Below are 18,152 nucleotides of genomic sequence, written 5' to 3' on the forward strand. Positions count from 1 at the left end.
ATCATGTACTTGGCAAGTTATAGCAGTGGTTTGCCTTTGTTTTCTGCCGGGTGAGTTTAAAGAGATCACTGCCTCTTGCAGTGGATGACCACGACGTCTAAGTGCCTTGTCGTGCTCCACAAATGCTTGCTGGCCTGCCCTCTTGACTGTTGGACCATTAATCGGTCTCCTCTGCTCAATCTGCCAGGGCCAGACTTCATACGTGGGGTTAGGCAGATCCCCTACCTCACCGAGGGTCAGAGACCCATCAGCTACCCTCACCTGGTTTGGCCCATCTGCTGAGACGGTTTACCAGGGTGTGGCCACTGCGCGTGTTACAGCTACTTGGAGCCACAGGTGAGAGCTGAGCACCAGGTGGGGACCAAAGGTGGATGAGCTGCCCTTCTTAACATGTTACTTTAATGAAATACAGTTTTTCTAACATTTAATCCTTTGGAAAATAAACTTCTGGAAATCTTAAATTTGCTCTTTTGTACCCACACACTAATGCAGAAGATACAAAATGAGCATTAAAAGCAAAATTAATATTAATATTTTTAAAAATGCCAAAGACACTTGCACAGTACTGTACAGTCACAAAATAATTTTAGTACAAGCCTCTGAGTGGCGTGGCTGAAAGGTTGTACGTACACAGGATGTTGTCCTGGAGCTATGTTTTTGAATGAACAAGGACGTAGCAGTTCTTCATCTCACACTGTCAGCCGCGGATGAAGGCAGTCCATCTTGTCTTCTGTGGAGCCTACACCGGAGAATAGCACCGTCAGGAAAGCCAGCTTGCAGGGACCAGCCCCCAACCCAGTGAATTCTAGTGTGCCCGCTGCACGTCAGCTTTTTCTCATACCACCTCTGGCGCCTTCTCCTCTGGGTGGCTGCAATAGGCGACTTCACGAACTGAGGGCCTGGTCTGTGCAACAACCTGAAACTACACAGCTCCCCTACCGTTTGTCTCACCGGCAATCTAATGAATTGGACTTGCAATATTATGTGTTCATCGTCATTCTCATTATGTGCCATGATTGTGTTGAGTGATGTGGGCAAATTCTTGGCAAATATTTCAACAGAAGTGGTTTGCTATTGCCTTCTGGGCAATGTCTTTCCAAGACAGGTGACCCCAGCCATTATCAATACTCTTCATAGATTGTCTACCTGGTGTCAGTGGTCACATCAGATTTCTTCAGGATTTGCATAGATTCGGCGTACCATCTACAACGTTGACAAACGTCTATAGATGCATGGTGGAGAGTACCCTATTTGGTTACTTCTCGGTCTAGTATGGAAACATTACAATGGAGCTAGAAAGTTTGTGAACCCTGTAGAATTTTCTCTATATTTGCATAAATATGACCTAAAATGTGATCAGATCTTCATGCAAGTCCTAAAACTAGATAGCGAACCCCATTAAATAATTAACCCAAAAAACATATACTTGTTCATTTATTGAGGAAAATAAGAAAATTAGTGTTTTGGAATGGCCAAGTCAGGCCTGACCTTAATCCTATAGAAATGTAGTGGAAGGACCTGAAGCAAGCAGTTGAATGGCCTAAAATTCCTCCAAGCCGATGTACAGGACTGATCAGGTTACCGGAAATGTGTGGTTGAAGTTACTGCTTCAACCAGCTACCAAAAGCAAAGAGTCACATACTTTTTCGAACAAATGCATGTATCTCTTCAGCTTCATGCATCTTTAAAATTCTTGTAAGGACCTCTGCAAGCTGTTTCGATTGAGGCATGGTGCACATGGACAGATCTTTCTTGAGAAAAGCAGGCTCTGTCAGTAATCTGACTTGTGTGTCTTTTTTTGAATAGGGCAGGGCACCTCTACAACCCACACCTCCAATCTCATCTCATTGATTGAAATGCCTGACCCCAAATAGCCTTTGTAGAAAGCATTACCTGAGAGGTTCACATACATTTTCCAACAAATACATGTAATATTAGATCATTTTCCTCAATAAATGGACGTATAATGTTTTTTGTGTTTATTTAATTGGGTTCTCTTCATCTAGCTTTAGGATTTACATGAAGATCTGATCACATTTTAGCAGAAAGAGAAAATACTACGGGGTTCACAAACTTTCTAGCACTATTGTATAGTGACATGTGCTTAAATAATTTTAATTTGTCATTAACTTTTCACTTTAAATTAGGTAATTAAGCTTTAACTTGTGAAAATACTTAAACTTGTGCATTATCTAGTCTGATTATAGAGTTGATGATTTGATCTTGCAGTTTTTAAAATATAGATAGGCTTTCACATAGCTCAAGTGTGAATGCAGAGTGCAGTAGCAGGGCTTCTGCTTCCCTTGTGGTCACTAGCTTGTCTATTGAAGAGTCTTTAGCTTTAAAACAAAAAAAGAATGGGGCTACTTTGTTGCCTCTTTGCTGGTTGCTCTCAGCCAAAGCCATACAAGTTTCGATGAGGTAGCCTAATCTAAATCTTTATACTGTTCAATACTCTGCCAAGCCTCTAAAGGCATAAGAGAGGGCATGATGAAACCTGTGGCCCAGAGCCAGCTCTGAGGTTTTGTAAAGTCATGGCTGACCTGATCTCTGCTTTGACTCACTCCCACAGCACTTGATTTCTATGGGTGAGATTAGAATTCTTGGAAAGACCAAATGTGCTCACACTTATGATTTTAAGCCAAGTGCGTTGAAGATTTAAGATTAGCTTTATTTAGACCATAAGATACACGAGCAGAATTAGGTCATATCGCCTATGGAGTCTGCTCCGCCATTTCATCATGGTTCATCCATTTTCACTCTCAGCCCCAGTCTCCTGACTTCTCCCTTCACGCCCTGACTAATCAAGAATCTATCAATATATGCCTTATGTATACCCAATGACTTGGCCTTTACAGCTGCTTGGGGCAACCAATTCCACAGATTCGCCACCTCTGACTAAAGAAATTCCCCCTCATCTCCAATCTAAAAGGAAGTCCTATTCTGAGGCTGTGTACTCTGTTCTTAGAGTCCTCTACCGTAGGGAACATGCCCTCCACATCCACTCTATCGAGGCCTTTCAACATTTTATAGGTTTCAATGAGGTCACACCTCATTTTTCTGAATTCCGGTGGGTAGAGGCCCAGAGCCAACAAATCCTCATATGACAAGCCTTTCAACCCTTTAAACCCTCTTCAATGTCAGCATAACCTTTCTTAGATAAGGGGCCCTAAAATTGCTCACAATTCTCCTCACCAAACTGCCTCACCATGAACATTGAAACAGTGAAATATGTTGTTTACATCAAATCAAATCAGTGAAGGTTCTGCTGGGGGCAACCCACAAGTTTTGCTATGCTTCTAGTGCCAACAAATTTAAGAGCATGAAATGAAAGCATGATGGGGTGATACAATTAGTACAGAAATTCTACTAGTTTGTAGAGAGTCATAGTCACATAGAAACAGGCTTCAAGGTCTATTCCGTGCATGCTGACTATGGTACCCAGTGAGCAAGTCCATCTTGCCCATATTTGGCTTTTAAACATCTCCTCAGGATTTGTTGCAAGAAAAAGTTTGTGAACCCTTTGCAAGAGTTTTCTACATTGATCACTCATAAAATGTGGTCCAATCTTCATCTGTCAAATAATAGACAAACACAATATTCCTAAACGATTAACACACAAACAATTGTATTTACTACTTGTCAATACTGAGTACACCATTTAAACAATCATAGAAGAGGTTCAGAAAAAGTATGTGAACCTGTGGGATAATGCCTTCTACAAAAGCTATTTGGAGTCGGGCGTTCCATTCAAAGAGATGAGATTGGAGGTGTGGGCTGTAGAGGTGCCCTGCCCTATATTTAGAAAAAAGACACACAAAGTCAGGTTGCTGACGGAGCCTGCTCTTCTTAAGAAACATCTGCTTATGTTCACCATTCATCAATAAAAACAACTTTCAGAGGACCTTTGAAGAAGAATTGTAGAGATGTGTGCTGGAAAAGGCAACAAAAGCATTTCAAAAGACCCGAGTGTTCATCAGTCTACAGTAAGAGAAGCTGTCTACAAATGGAGGAAATTCAGTGCTGTTCCCACTCTCCCTAGGAGTGGGCGCCCTGCGAAGATCACACCAAGGGCACAATGTGCAGTGCCGAAGGAGGTGAAAAAGAACCCATGGGTAACAGCAAAAAACCTGCAGAAATCTCTAGAACTTCCTAAAGTCTCTGTTCACATGTCCACTACAAGAAAAACACTGAACTAGAATGGTGTTCATTGAAGAACACCATGGAGAAAACCGCTGCTCCCCAAAAAAATTACTGCAGGTCTCAAGTTGCAAAAGATCATCTAGATATTCTGCAAGGCTTCTGGGGCAATGTTCTGTGAACAGATGAGACAAAAGTTGCAGAAATGCCCACTACTATGTTTGGAGGAAAAAGGGTACTGCACACCAACACCCAAGTCAGCCGTGAAGCATGGTGAAAGGAGCATCATGGTTTGGGGCTGCTTTGCTGCCTCAGGGCCTGAATAGTTTGCAATCGTTCAGGGAACAACAAATTCAAAATTGCATCAAGACATTTTATAGGAGAATGTCAGGGTCGCAGTCCATCACCTAAAGCTAAATAACAGTTGGCTGGTGCAGCAAGACAATGATCCAAAGCATGAGTAATCAACAACAGAATGGTTTAAAAAGAAAATTTATGTTTTGGAACGGCCAAGTCAGAGTCCATACCTTAACGCAATTGAGATGCTATGACATAACCTGAAAAGGGCTGTTCATGCAAAATATCCTAGAAATATTAATGAACTGAAACAGTTTTGTATGGAGGAATGGTCTAAGATTCCTCCTCGCTGTTTTGCAACTCTGATCAGCAGCTGCAAGAAACATTTGGTGGAGGTTATTGCTGCTAGAGGAGGTTCTACCAGTTATTAAATGCAAGGTTCACATACTTTTTCCAGCCTGGGCTATGTTGAACAATGTGTTTAATAAAGGTATGAAAAGTATGATTGTGTGTTACTAGTCTAGGCAGATTGTGTTCGTCAATTATTTGACTTGGACGAAGATCAGTCCACACTTTGAGTAATTAATGGAGAAAATCAGGTAATTGTAAAGGGTTCACAGACTTTTTCTTGCAACTGTATGTTGAAATGCTTGGATTTTGCCAGTGACCATCACGGTCTGAGGATGTGCTGGCGGCAGCCCGCAAGCACCATCATGCTTCTGGCATGAACATAGAACGCCTGCAAGTTACTAATCTGAACTTGTACAAATTTGGAATGTCGGGAGAAACTGGAGGAAATTCATGTCATTGTGGGCTGAACATAGAAACTCTTTATAGGCAGTGGTGGATTGAACCCCAGTCTTCCTGCTGGATCTGTAAAGCATTGTGCTACCAGACTGCCCCAGAATGTGGAGCTGTAAAAGTACATGTGCTCTGAAAAGTCATTGATTTGTAACGTCTCTAGCACATAAAATTGTCTTGCTGAAAAGGGACGATAAGTATCTAAAGTAATACAGAGTGGGATTAGTTGATTTGCTTTTTCTTGAGCTGATCCTGGTGATAGCAATTCTGTACTTCTGTTTCCCCCTGTACAAGTCCTGTTTGCAGGTTATTAAATCTTCGATGTCCAGCATCTGTGTCGCTTTGCTTTTGGGCTTGTGAGTTGCTTCTTGTAGCTCCAAATAACTACTTGTTATCCACCTCGTGATGTTTCCAATACAGAAAAGTCTGCTGATATTTGCTGTCCAAGATTCTGTGCACGGCTGCCTCTTTAACTGGAGTAACACCCACCAAATACTGGAGGAACTCAGCATGTCAGGCAATATATATGGAAACGAATAAACAGTTGACTTTTTTGCCTGAGACTGGATAGGAAGGGGAAGATGACAATTAAAAGGTTGGGGTTGGGAAAGAGGGTAGCTAGAAGGTGGGTAGGAGAGGCAAAGGGCTGGAGAGGAAGAAATTGATAGGAGAGGAGAGTGGACCTGAGGACAAAGAGGAAGAGGAGGGGCTTTGTGGGGGGGGGTCCCTTTAACTGAAGTTCTGAGTAGTTCACAGGCACGTGCCCATGCTGTAACTGGTAAACCAGAGAAGAAAATCAGCATACAAAAAATAATGGATGCTGCTCGTCCATTGCAGATAAAGCTCTCATCACCACTGAGTACTTCGTGGGGAGTGCTGCCGCAGTATAGCAGTATCCATCGTCAAGGACCCCCACCTTACTGGCCATGCTTTCTTCTTGTTGCTGTCATCAGGAAGGAGGTACAGGAGCCTTAGGTTTCACACCACCAGATTCAACCATCAGGCTCCTGAACCAGTGTGGATAACTTCACTCACTTTAACTTTGAATAGATTCCACAACCTATGGACTCAACGTTTAAGAACTCTGGAACTTGTTCTCACTATTATTTATTACTTAATTATCATTATTTTGTTTTTCTTTCTGTATTTGCAGTATCTTCTACACATTGGTTGTTTGTCAGTCTTTGTAGTTTTTCATTGATTTATTTTATTTCTTTGTCCTACTATGAAATCCTGCAAGGGAATGACTCACAGGGTAGTATATGGCGACATATATGTACTTTAATATTAAATTTAATTTGAATATGTAAAACCTCACCAAAGCAACTTGTGTAACCAAGAGGAAGCTGACTATAAAAGCTGTTTTTGACTGGTCCCCATTGGGTAAAGTTGTTTTCCAACCTGTGTGATCTGGCCTGATCGGAAGATTTGGACTGACTCTATATCAGGGGTCCCAAGTTTTTATTCTGCCATGGATCAATAACGTTAAGCAAGGGGTCTGTGGGCTCCAGGCTGGGAACCCCTGTTTGCCTGTGTGGTGACATTCTGAAAACAAATGATTAAATATCTCTTTGACCTGCAGGACACATAAGCTGAAATGCTTTCTTCACTTTTACTTCTGTAAATAGTTTCTTGCCAGTCATAAATTATTAAAAGAAATTGTTGAGGCCACATTTTATTACAATCAAACTTTGCCACTGAAATGTTTGTTTTTTTATTTTGCAGGACTAGTTTGCAGAAACAGACAGAAAAATGAAAGTCGATAGAACAAAGCTGAAGAAAACGCCAACTGAAGCGGTGAGTTTGGACCAGTTGGGTCTAATTTTGTTTATTTAGTGATACGGCACTGAGTAGGACCTTCTGGATCTTTGAACCACGCTGCCCCAGCAACCCCACAACCCTGATTTTAACTGGGAGGAAACCAGAGCGCCCGGGAAAAACCCACGTATTCCACAGGGAGGATGTACAGAGACTCTTTACAGAGGATGCTGGGATTGAACTCCATCTGTCACCAACCTGTAATAGTGTCGCACTAACCACTGTGGCACCGAAATGGGTCTCCATGAGGTCAATGAGCCAGTCCTTAGGGGATCATTTCAAGGACTCTACAATTCATGTTCTATTATTTATTTGTTTTCATTGTTTGTCTGTACTATTTGGCCCATATCCCTCTGAATGGGGTTCCCATCCTTTTTTATAAGACAATGAGATATGGGAGCAGAATTAGACTGTTTGACCCGTCAAGTCTTCTGTGCCATTTCATCATGGCTGATCTAATTTTCCTGTCAGCCCCAATCTCCTGTCTTCTCCCCATATCCTTTCATGCCCTGACCAAACAAGAATGGACCTCTGCCTTAAGTATTCATAAAAACTTGACCTTCACAGCTGCCTGTGGCAAAGAATTCCAAAGAATTATCACTTTTTGGCTAAAGAAATTCTTTGTTCTAAAAGGAAGCCCGTCTATTCTGAGGCTGTGTCCTCTGGTCTTAGATTTCCCACCATAGGAAAGATTGTCCCCTCTTTTGTCTGCATCCACTTTATCAATGCATTTCACAATTCAATAGATTTCGATGAGATCACCCCTTTTTTAGTTCTAATGAATACAGGCCCAGAGCCATTCAATCCTGGAATCATTTCCATGAACCTCCTTTGAACCCTCTCCAGTTTTAGCATGTCCTTTCTAAGATGAGGGACCCAAAAATGCTCACAGTACTCCAAATGAAGCCTCATCAGTGCTTTTAAAGTTTCAAAATTACATCCTTGCTTTTGTATTCTGATCCTCTTTGAGATGAATGCTAACATCGCATTTGCCTTCCTCACCACAAGCAAGCTGCAAATTAGCCTTCAGGGAATCCTGCACAAGTACTCCCAAATCCCTCTGTGCCTCAGTTTTTTGTATTTTTTGTTCATTTCTTCTACCAATGTGCATGACCATACATTTCCTGATACTGTATTACATCTGCCACTTCTTTGCACTAATTTGTCTAAGTCTTTCTGTAGCCTCTCTGCTTTCTTGAAACTACCTACCCCCTCTACCTATCTTCATATCATCTACAAACTTGGCCACAAAGTCATCAATTCTATGTACCAACACCATTAAGCAAGGCGCCCAGGGACCCCAGGCTGAGAACCCCTGCTCTAAATATTTCCGATTCATGCCTCTGTCAAAATGTTTTTTAAATATAATTGTACCTGCCTCATCTGGCGTCCCATATGTGTAAGAAAAATTTCCCCATGTCCCTGGGGAAATGTATCTGTAATTCAAGTCTTTATGAATTGTGTAAAATGTAATGTGACAAAGTGGAACCTGTCTGATTGCAAGTGATTTGATGTGTTGTGTTTTATAGTAGGGAGTGTTTTGACAACAGAGCAAAACAGGACACAGCTGTCCAGGGGTGAGGCGGGTGTTGGGGGTGGGAGAAGCCTCAAAGATAAATGGACGGATGCAGATTAGAAAGGAATGCAATTGAGGGATGGAATGACCTCAAATACATGTAGATGAATTACTGGATTCTGTAAGTGTATAGAAATTATTGTTTTGAGCTGCAAGATTGAAGCTACCTACCAATGACTTAACTGTGGAAGTAGACTTTCTCTTGTGAGTAATGTGCTTATGTTTTAATCCGCTTATGTTTTGAGTTTGTTGTCTGTTACTGTATACTCAGGACCTAGCTGAAAGGTACACAACAGTCCCTTTTAAATCTTTCCACTCTCACCTTAAGCCCCTTACCCATCTAGCTTTAGACTCCCCTACACTTAAAGAGGAAGACGGTGACGTTCATCTTACCTTTGCCCTTCGTGACTGCACTCATGTTTTCAGTATTTTTTTTATTTGCTCAGATTTTAAAATTTGCATATTGGTAGTTTGTCAGTCTTTATGCATAGTTTTATTTGTAACTTTTTTCTGTAAACGTCTGTAAGAAATTGAATCTTGAGGTAGTAGATATTGGCATGCATGTACTTTGATAATAAATTTACTTTGAACTTGGTCAGGTATTTTTCCTCCTTGCAGAAATGTTTCCTTTTATAGAGAAATAATGTTGAGCCATTCCTCAACACAACTGACTAAATGGGGTAATTGTCATGGCAGTTGTGAATATAGACCAGAGTCACGCTGCAGCTGATTGAATAATAGTTTTATCAGTCAAGTCTGGTAACATAGCCGATGGACTGTACTGTGCAACAGTTTCAGGCGTCTATCTAGGATGCCCCAGACTGTTGCCTAGTACTGTAGTAATTTTATGTATTGCATTGTACAGCTGCTGCTAAATTCATTGTACGCTGCCATGTTATTTTGATCAACTTAAACGAACAGAAAATCAGTGCAGGTCATGGACTGCCTTCATTGCCTTCCTGCATGAAGTTGTGTTAAAAAAATCATTGCTTTTTAATGCAGGTTAATTTGGCCCAATTGAATAACATAACATGAGCATGCAGCTGATGCTGTTTAAAATCTGTTCTCTCGAAGTAGGATGTAGCGTCTAGTGGGCACATAAATCCTGTCCCAATTAAACAAAAGAAATCCCAGCTATTCTCTTGATTGCTTTTTGTTCTTTAAGAAAGAAATAAATGAATTTATTCACAAATAAATGGCTGGCCCAATTAACTGGAGTCCACTGTCTTTCCAATAGTGAGAGAGACTAGGTTCAAAGGATACAGCCTCAGAATGCAAGGGCATCCTTTAGAACAAAGTTGAGGTATTTCTTTATCCAGAGGGTGGTGAATCTATGGAGTTTGTTGCCACAGATGGCTGTGGAGGCCAAGTCATCAGCTATATTTAAAGTGGAGGTTGATAGCTGCTTGATTAGTAAGGGTGTCAAAGGTTACAGGGAGAAGGCAGGAGAATAGGGTTGAGAGGTTTAATAAATCAGCCATGATGGAATGGTAGACTTGATGGGCTGAACAGCTGGATTCTGCTCCTATGTCTAATGAAACGCAGAATCTGTGCAGAGTCATAAATTCAGGTTGTACCAGAGTCCAGCTCTCTGTGTTGCCTTCCCCGATTGTGGCCAGTTGCATGACTGGGTGCAAACAAAGGATTTTGCTGGCACACACAGACCCCGCTTGTAGCTGACACGATTTTGAAGGATTCTTCTGGCATCCTTTTGAGAGCTACAGTGGGCAGCATTTTATGGAATAGGAAATCAAATGCCTAGAATTTTTACTGAGTATGTTTCACACTCTGATTTAGTGTAGTAACTTCAGCTGATACATGCTGACTGAGGCCTTTGCAATAAATATTTGCTCTCGCTGTGTCACGGTGGTTGTCTGTGGTAACTACAGTGGAATGCCCCTCTCTACAGGGGTTTAAGACAGGAAATCCCACTGTTTTAACACCAGCAACAAGGAATCCCCCTCCATTGAGTTCTTGTGATAGAGCACTCCAGCTTAAAAACAGTCTCTTCAGACCAACTGGTCTGTGTCGACTATTATTCTGCCTTGTCCCATTGACCAGCATCCTGGACTATAGCCCTCCTTACCTTTCCTATCCATGTACCTACCCAAATTTTTCTTAAATAATACAACTGAACTCACATTCACCTCTTCCACTGGCAGTTCGTACCACACTTTCACTAACACCTGAGTGAAGAAGTTCCCCCTCGGGTTCCCCTTAAGCATTTCACCTTTCACCCTTAACCTGTGATCTCTCATTCTAGTCTCAAACAACTCGAGTGAAAAAAGCATGCTTGCACTTACCCTGTGTTTAACCTTTATAATTTTGTATACCTTTATCAAATCTTCCCTCATTCTCTCATGCTTCAGGGAATGAAATCCTAACCTATTCAATCTTTCTCTATAAACTCAGGTCCTCAAGACCCAGCAACAGCCTTTTTAATTTTCTCTGCACTCTTTAAATCTTAGTGATGTCCTCCTTGTAAGTAGGTGTCCAGATCGGCACACAATATCCAAATTAGGACTCACCAATGTCTTATACAACTTCAACATAACATCTAATTTCCTGTACTCAAAACAATGTTCCCTGGACATTGTGACCTATACTATAGTCTTAGTGATTAATCTTATTAGGGGGTGCCAAAGGGACTTACCGGGGAGCTGCCTGGATCAGAAGACATGTGCTTTAAGGAAGTTGGACAAACTTGTGTTGTTTTCTGTTAAATGACAGACTGAGGGAAGACATAAGATTGTGAGGCATGGAGTGGACAGCTGGTATCTTTCCACCCACAGTCGGAAAGGGCATAGGCGTTAGCGCAGTGATCGCTCTACAGGGTTTGATTCCTGCAGCTGTCTGTAAGGAGTTTGTATGTTCGCCCCATGACTGCGTGGGTTCCCCCCAGATGCTGCAGTTTCGTCTCGCATCCCAGAGACGCAGGGTTAGGGTTAGTAAGTTGTGGGCATTCCGTGTTGATGCCTGGAGTATGGTGACCTATGTAAGTTGACACCAGGACAGTCTTCTGACTGCGTCGGTTGTTGACGCAAGCAGCGCATTTCAGTGTACGTTTTGATGTACGTGTGTCAAACAAATTTAGTCTAATACTGGAGTGCATGCATTTAAGATGAGGCTGGGTGATGTTTGAGGCAAGGTTTTTTTTACAGAGTGGTGGCTGCTTGGAATGTGCTGCCAGTGCTGGTGCTGGAGTCAGTACAGTTAGAGGTGGTTCAGAGGCTCTTGGGCATTTGAGTTTACAAAGAATGGAATTGTAGTTGTTATACGGATTCAAGTGTCAAGCTTATTTGTTGTGTGCACAGAAATATACAGTGAAATGTGTCATTTGCATTAACAAGGGATCAGTTTTGTCTGGCATTTAATTACTTGTTTAATTAGCTTGGCCCAGCGTCATGGTCCCTGGGATCTGCTCTTGTGCCATTTGTATCTTTCAAAGTTGCTATCACAAATTGAGAAGTCATTTGTTGTGAGACAGCATGAGGTTTAAAAAGAGCTTGGGACTTTTCGGAACTTTTCCCCAGAGTCAAAATGTTTCATACTAGAGAGCGTGCAATTATGTTGAGTGGGGGTAAATTAAAGGAAATCTACAGGGCAAGTTTCTTTTACATTGTGTTGGTGTCTGGAATGTGTTGTGGCAGAAGGGATTGACCAGCGTTCAATTATTAGTTTAATTAGCTTGGCATACGTCTTGGACTGATGGGCTATTCCTGTTTTATGTTCTCAATAATTGTGCTGGGTTGTTGACTTTTAATAGTTGGTAATTAGAAGGATGTACCTTTTGGGTGCAATCCATTTGGAACACCAGACATAATGGTGACTCCATATGTGTTTACAAATGAAGACTTCAGTGAACCATCAAGTAGTATCTTTGAAGCTGTCTGTCTTTTGATTCCAAAGGTCCCAATTGGATTATTAAAGTTCAAAGTAGATTTATTATCGAAGCGCCTACATCACTATATACCACCTTGAGATTCATTGCAGGCATTTGCAGTAGAACAATAGAATCAACGAGAAGCTACACACAGAGGCTGACAAACAACCAGTGTGCAAAAGAAGACAAATGGTGCCAATACACAAAAAACAAATTTTTAATGGTAAATAATACTGAGAACAGGAGTTGAAGAGTACTTGAAAGTGAGTCCACGGATTGTGGAATCTGTTCAGTGTTGAGTGAAGTTATCCACTCCAGTTCAGGAGCCTGTTGGTTGAAGGGTAATAACTGTTCCTGATCCTATTCATCAAACAGTTTAATTCCAGCTCTTCTTGTAGAGTAACAGCAGACACTGGAAACTCTCAGCAGTTTCAGGCACCTTTGATGGATCGAGAAACAGGTTCAATATTTTGAGTCAGAATTTGCTGGGTTTTGCCATCCCTGTTTCAACACCAACAGTTTCATGTTTTTCACTTTCACGTCTGATTTGGACTGTCCCAGATTCCCCATGGTACTGGGGTGGAATTGCCAAGTAATTCTTAAATTCAAAGTGTTTTCATGGTTGCTAATATGCCTTGTAAGCATTTGGTGGGAAATTTTAATTTATTGTTCCTTTTTGGATGCTGTGACTAGTAGTTTTCCCTCAACTCCCCCAGAATGGTGAGTTTAGACGAATTGAGCTAAACTTTGAGTTTTCAGTCTATTCAGACCATAAGGTGTAGGAGCTATTAGGCCCATTGATTGGCTCCATTTGATCGTGTCTTAATTTATTCTCCCTCGCAACCCCATTCTCCTGCCTTCTCGATGTAACCTTTGACGCCCTTACTAATAGAGAATGGATGGCGGGGTGGAGATGTGTCCCTACCACAATTCCTTCCCTTTGCTAACCTGCAAGCTAGCCATGGGAGCAGGTAGTGGATGGTCAATGGTAAAGTCGGCCCTCCTTATCCGCGAGTTCCGCATGCGTGAATTTAACCAACTGCGAATTGAGAAAACCTGCAGGTTCTCTCTCCAGCATTTGTTCGAGCATGTACAGACTTTTTTCTTGTCATTATTCCCTAAACAATGCAGTATAAGAACTATTTTATATAACATTTACATTGTATTAGGTATTGTAAGTAATCTAGAGATGATTTAAAGTATATGGGAGGATGTGCTTAGGTTACCGTGGATCGGGATCGAAAAAAAGTTGAAAGTTCTCTTACTATGTAAGTCAGAACAGGTAGATCCGGTATTATTTAGCGTCAGTTAGTCAAACGTTTGTCTTAGTATATAGTATATATTTTACCTTTCCCTGCATATAAAACACTTAACATGTATTTCAGTGCTGGGCTCAGGAAGTTCCCGAGTCAGTCCAGTGAGAGACCACTTCCGAGTGCACTCTGCATCCATGATATGGATATGGAGGATCAAAAACCCAAAACCCAATATACGTGGCTTAGTAATAATTGTAGCTTTCATCGGGGCAGGGCCTTTCTTACTCTATCCTTTAAAATTGTTCTGATCTTTCACCGATTGTAGCCTAACGCTTTCCAATGACCGATGGTGTTTCACCTCTTTCTGATCGCTTTATTATTTCTGCTTTATTTTCAATCGTGATTGTGATTATTTTCGTGAACACAAACACTGCGGATTCAGAGCTGCGCCGCTTGGTCCTAATGTCCACCACACTGTGACAAGTTAAATAAGGTCTGGGGTTCCGCTGAGTCCTAAGGTCCACCGCATTGAGAGGTTGTATAAGGGACCTGAGCATCCGCATTTTTTGGTATCCGCGCGGGGTCCTGGAACCAATCCCTCGTGGATAAGGAGGGCCGACTATTGATAATGGATGGGGTTACCTGTCTTGTAAAGATGCTGCTCAGAAGAAGGCAATGACAAACCACTATTGTAGACAAAATAGAAAAAATTACTAAGAACGATCATTAGCATGAGACCATTATCACCCATGTCATACGACACTGCACATGTTGGTGACTAATCAAGAATGTATCAACCTCCACCTCAAATATAACCAGTGGTTTGGCCTCCACAGCTGCCTATGGCAATGAATTCCACAGCCTATGGCTGAAGAAATTCCTCCCTCATCTCTAGTCTGAGGCTGTACCCTTTGGTCCTGGACTCTTGCTATGGGAAACATCCTCTCCACATCCACTTTCAATATTCACTCGGGTTTCAGTGAGATCCCACCTCCTCGTCAATGTATTGTAGTTGGTTCAGATTCTTGTCTCTTGCTTGGGTCTGGACAAATATCTGGAATTCAGTCCTTCAAGGCTGGTGAAATGCAGCACCTGTGCTTTTCAGTTATCAGTTTATTTTGCTTAGGGAACATCTTTGTTCTGCAGTTTACTCCAATCATTACTGAAGCTGGCAAGGTGAGCTGAACCACAGAGTTAAAGGTAAACTTATTATCAAAAGTATGAAAACATCATCTGAGCAAACACGAGGAAATCTGCAGATGCTGGAAAATCAAACAACACACGCAAAATGATGGTGACAGCAGGCCAGGCAGCATCTATAAGGAGAAGCACTGTCGACGTTTCGGGCCGAGACCCTTCGTCAGGACTCCTGATGAAGGGTCTTGGCCCGAAACGTCGACAACGCTTCTCCAAACATCATCTGAGGTTTGTTTTCTTGTAGCTATTCATAGTAGAACAAGGAAATATAATAGAATGAATGAAAAACTATATACAAAGACTGTGCAAATACAGAAAAACCCCTTGACAAGTCCTTGATTCCATAGGTTGAGGAATCACTTCAGTGTTGATGTGAGTGAAGTTATCCATACTAGTTCATGGGCCTGATGGTTGAAGGATGATAATTGTGCCTGATTGTTGTGGCGTGGGACCTGAGGCTCCTGTACCACCTGCCTGTAGGAAGAAGAGAACTGGCCTGAATGGTGAGGATCCTTGATGAGTGCTGCTTTCTTATTGCAGTGCTGCCAGAGAGCTCTTCCAAGCCCGTGCAGTAAATTGTAGAAAATCCAATTTTTTGGTCTCTAGGTTTGCAGAATTTTGGGGAGAAGAAATATGAAGTGAATTGGGTGTGTTCTTCAATGGCCTTTGACGGGGCTAATGATGCATTTTCCAATCTCTTCCAGCCTGCTGATTGCCGAGCTCTTATCGATAAGCTAAAGGCCTGCACCGATGAACAGCTCCAGACAGAACTTCAGCAGATCAAGACATGGAATATTGGAAAGGTAGGTTATAGTGGAAATAGTGAATAGTGTAAAGCACAGTGAATAAATACAGTTGTGAAGTATTGAGAAGTTGTTGATCTTGGAATTCCAGTTTTATGACAAAGTCAGAAGACACTTGGCTGAAGGCTCTTAGGTTGATAAGTGCCAGACTTGTACCATTTTCTTATCTCCTCACCTTGTTCCAATCCAGAGCAATGCGATGTTTACTAAATGCTTCAATTTTATACCTCTCAGTTAAGGCTTCTCACAGGAATAGTCCCCTATCTGACACTGATATGCTTTCCATAGTTGGAACAAATCTGTCTTTTTTGCAGTATAAATACTCTCAGTGGCGACCTTTTAACCTACTCTTAACGTCAATCCAACCTTTCCCTCCCATGTAGTAGCCTTCCATTTTTCTGTCATCTTCTACCACCACCCCTGGCAGGGCTTTCCATGCACTCACCATTCTCTGTGTAAAACAAACTTGCACTTTATTAGCTACCTCCTGCCTAATAAAGTTGCCTCTGATTATAGGGTTGTAGTCTCTGATGCTGTACCCAATCCTTTTCCAAGGTCCGATGTGTTGTGCATTTAGAGATGCTCTTCTACACACCACTGTTGGAACACGTTCCTGTCACCTCAAACTGGTCAGGCCATTCCCTTCAGACCTCCTTCATTAACAAGGTGTTTTCGCCAACAGAGCTGCTGCTCACTGAATGTTTTTTGTTTTTCACACCATTCTCTGTAAACTCTAAAGACCATTATGTGTGAAAATTCCAGGAGATGAGCAGTTTCTGAGATACTCACACCACCCTGTCTGGCACTAACAATTATTCCACGATCGGAGTCACTTAGGTCGCATTTCTTCCCCATTCTGATATTTGGTCTGACAACAACTGAACCTCCTGACCACATCTACGTGAGTTGCTGCCACATGATTAGCTGATTAGATATTTGGATTAGCGAGCAGGTGTCCCTAATAAAATATGTATTAATGGACACTGAGTCATATCACTAGATGCACTGACAGTTCTTAAGTTCAACTAAGTTGCCACTTCTTGTATGTATTAATGGAAGCTGAGTCATATCACAAATACATTGATAGTTCTTCTGATGTTCAACTAAGTGGTTCCTGATTATATTTTTCTGTAATGTGGAGACCAGAATTGTACACACTCTTGTAATAAAGGTTTGTAATAAGGGAAAGCGTGCTTTATGCCATGATTATTAACACCCCAGTGCAGTTATCTTGAAGGATCTATGAAGGGCTTTGAGTGTGCCTGTTTTTCCTCCATCCTGGTCCCTCATTTATAGCACAAAATGCTAGGTGACCTCTGGGTCAGGCGGCATCTGTGGAGGGAAATGGACGGTCAATGTCTGGGATCACTCCACCTGCCGGAGGGACCATTTCCTTCTGTAGATGCTGCATGACTTGCTGAAGTTCTTGCTCTGCAGAATCTCTTGTGGGCTCTCCCTTTTTATTGTGTGTTCCCTTGCCTTGTTGCATCTCCTCAAATGTAATATCTCTGAGGGCTTGGAAGTACCATAGCCATATTTCTTATTAGCTTTATCAATGTGACTGACTAAAGCCAGTCACACTGTTTAAATTGAACTTGCATTGTACTCTGGTATCTTTGCAACTTTGCAACAGACAAATTGCACATGTAGGTGAAATTGGTAAATTGGTTTATTATTGTCACGTAGACTAAGCTACACTGGAAAACTTGGTTTTACATAAGACATCCCCATAAGATGTGCTTTCTAATCCAGGCAGTGTCGTCGTAAATCTCCTCTGCACTCTCTCTAAAGCTTCCACATTTTCCCTATAATGAGGCAACCAGAACTGAACACAGTACTCCAAGTCTGTTCAGTTCTGGCTGCCTCATTATAGGGAGGATGTGGAAGCTTTAGAGAGAGTGCAGAGGAGATGTACCAGGATGCTGCCTAGATTAGGGAGCACATCTTATGCAGGTAAAAATGAGAGATTCCCCAGTTGCTGGAAATGAAGTAAAACATACACAATGCTGGAGAAACACAACAGGTTTGACAGCATCTATGGAGAGAAATAAACAACTGACGAGGTAGATGCTGCCTGACTTGCTGAGTTCCTCCAGCATCTTGTGAGAATAGGTTTAGCAGGCCAGGCCTTTTCTCTTTGGAGTGAAGGAGGATATGAGAAGTCCTCGTAGAGCTGTACAAGATGACCAACCACTGCTTGAGCAGTGCTAGTGGAGCCTCTGCAAGATTAAAGCAAACAGTTTTTGACGACTGCAAGGTACAGGTCATTAGAATACTTTTGGTTTATAGAGCAGTCATCTTCACTATATTACTGTATGGAGCAGAATCATGGACTACCTACAGTCAGCACCCTGAAAGCCCCGTAACAGTAACACCAAATT

At 41.8% G+C, this 18,152-nt stretch overlaps 1 protein-coding gene across 8 annotated transcripts in view; it reads left to right on the plus strand.

Moving 5' to 3' along the window:
- The window catches only part of huwe1 (HECT, UBA and WWE domain containing E3 ubiquitin protein ligase 1), a 276,367-nt gene that overhangs the window by 40,198 nt on the left and 218,017 nt on the right, over positions 1–18,152 (plus strand). For all 8 annotated transcript variants that reach the window (XM_059949617.1, XM_059949621.1, XM_059949618.1 and 5 more), the window contains exons 2-3: positions 6,964–7,035; positions 15,673–15,771. In XM_059949617.1, coding sequence (XP_059805600.1) covers positions 6,991–7,035; positions 15,673–15,771 — 144 coding nt within the window. In that variant the 5' untranslated portion in view covers positions 6,964–6,990. The remainder of the gene's footprint in view (positions 1–6,963; positions 7,036–15,672; positions 15,772–18,152) is intronic.

The sequence above is a fragment of the Hypanus sabinus genome, chromosome 24 (genome assembly GCF_030144855.1).
Source record: "Hypanus sabinus isolate sHypSab1 chromosome 24, sHypSab1.hap1, whole genome shotgun sequence".
Lineage (NCBI taxonomy): Eukaryota > Metazoa > Chordata > Chondrichthyes > Myliobatiformes > Dasyatidae > Hypanus > Hypanus sabinus.